We start from the raw sequence: 704 nt of genomic DNA on the forward strand, positions 1-704 counted from the left end.
TCCTCAAATCTTTAGAAATGCCTACAATATACAAATTTTATGTAACATATTAAATATTCAAATCCTGGTATCAACTAGGGACAAATATTTACCTTGAGTTCCATGTCTAACTTGTCCACTTCATCTCCTGGCTTCACCTCTGTTGTCTCTGTGTCCCCAGAGTAGAATACGCTGGCACCCACTATGTTGCCACCATCTTTGGTTCTTCCCCCAGTCAGATTCACTCCTGCTGCACACCAAATCTGTTGTTGGAATCCAAAATGATGGTGAGTTTTGTTCCATATTCTGTATTAGGCATCATCTTCCTCTGCCCACTTAGTCATCTTATCTACATTATTACTTTATTTGCACCCTCTGCAAACACACCTTCATTCCTGGTTCCTTCTCCATCAGTGGGCGGCAATATACAGGTACTGGGACAGGCACGTGTGTAGAGGCGGAGCTCTTGGGCTGGGTCTGAGGCCCCTCTATGGCCTTTTGTCCTGTCTTAGCAGGCAAACTCCAGCCATATGCCTGCATCCGTCCATCATCCTTCTTTACATGTGCACGGACCTGCCTGTACTGCTCCCGCCTCTCTGTGGCACGGCGCTGTTGATACTTCTCTGAGGAGCTGGAGGAGGGGTAGAGGAATGTGAGGGGAGACGGCTCCCGACTCACGTCATCTGGGCTGTCTCTGTGTGGTGTGTTTATGGTGTGGGGTGGGA

At 48.2% G+C, this 704-nt stretch overlaps 1 protein-coding gene across 1 annotated transcript in view; it reads right to left on the reverse strand.

Moving 5' to 3' along the window:
* Nucleotides 1–704, reverse strand: part of LOC119594380 (C-Jun-amino-terminal kinase-interacting protein 4-like) — a gene marked incomplete in the record, with an annotated part of 97,279 nt that overhangs the window by 22,551 nt on the left and 74,024 nt on the right. The window contains 2 exon segments of the mRNA XM_037943442.1: nt 93–242; nt 367–673. Coding sequence (XP_037799370.1) covers nt 93–242; nt 367–673 — 457 coding nt within the window.

Source organism: Penaeus monodon, chromosome 33, assembly GCF_015228065.2.
Source record: "Penaeus monodon isolate SGIC_2016 chromosome 33, NSTDA_Pmon_1, whole genome shotgun sequence".
NCBI lineage: Eukaryota > Metazoa > Arthropoda > Malacostraca > Decapoda > Penaeidae > Penaeus > Penaeus monodon.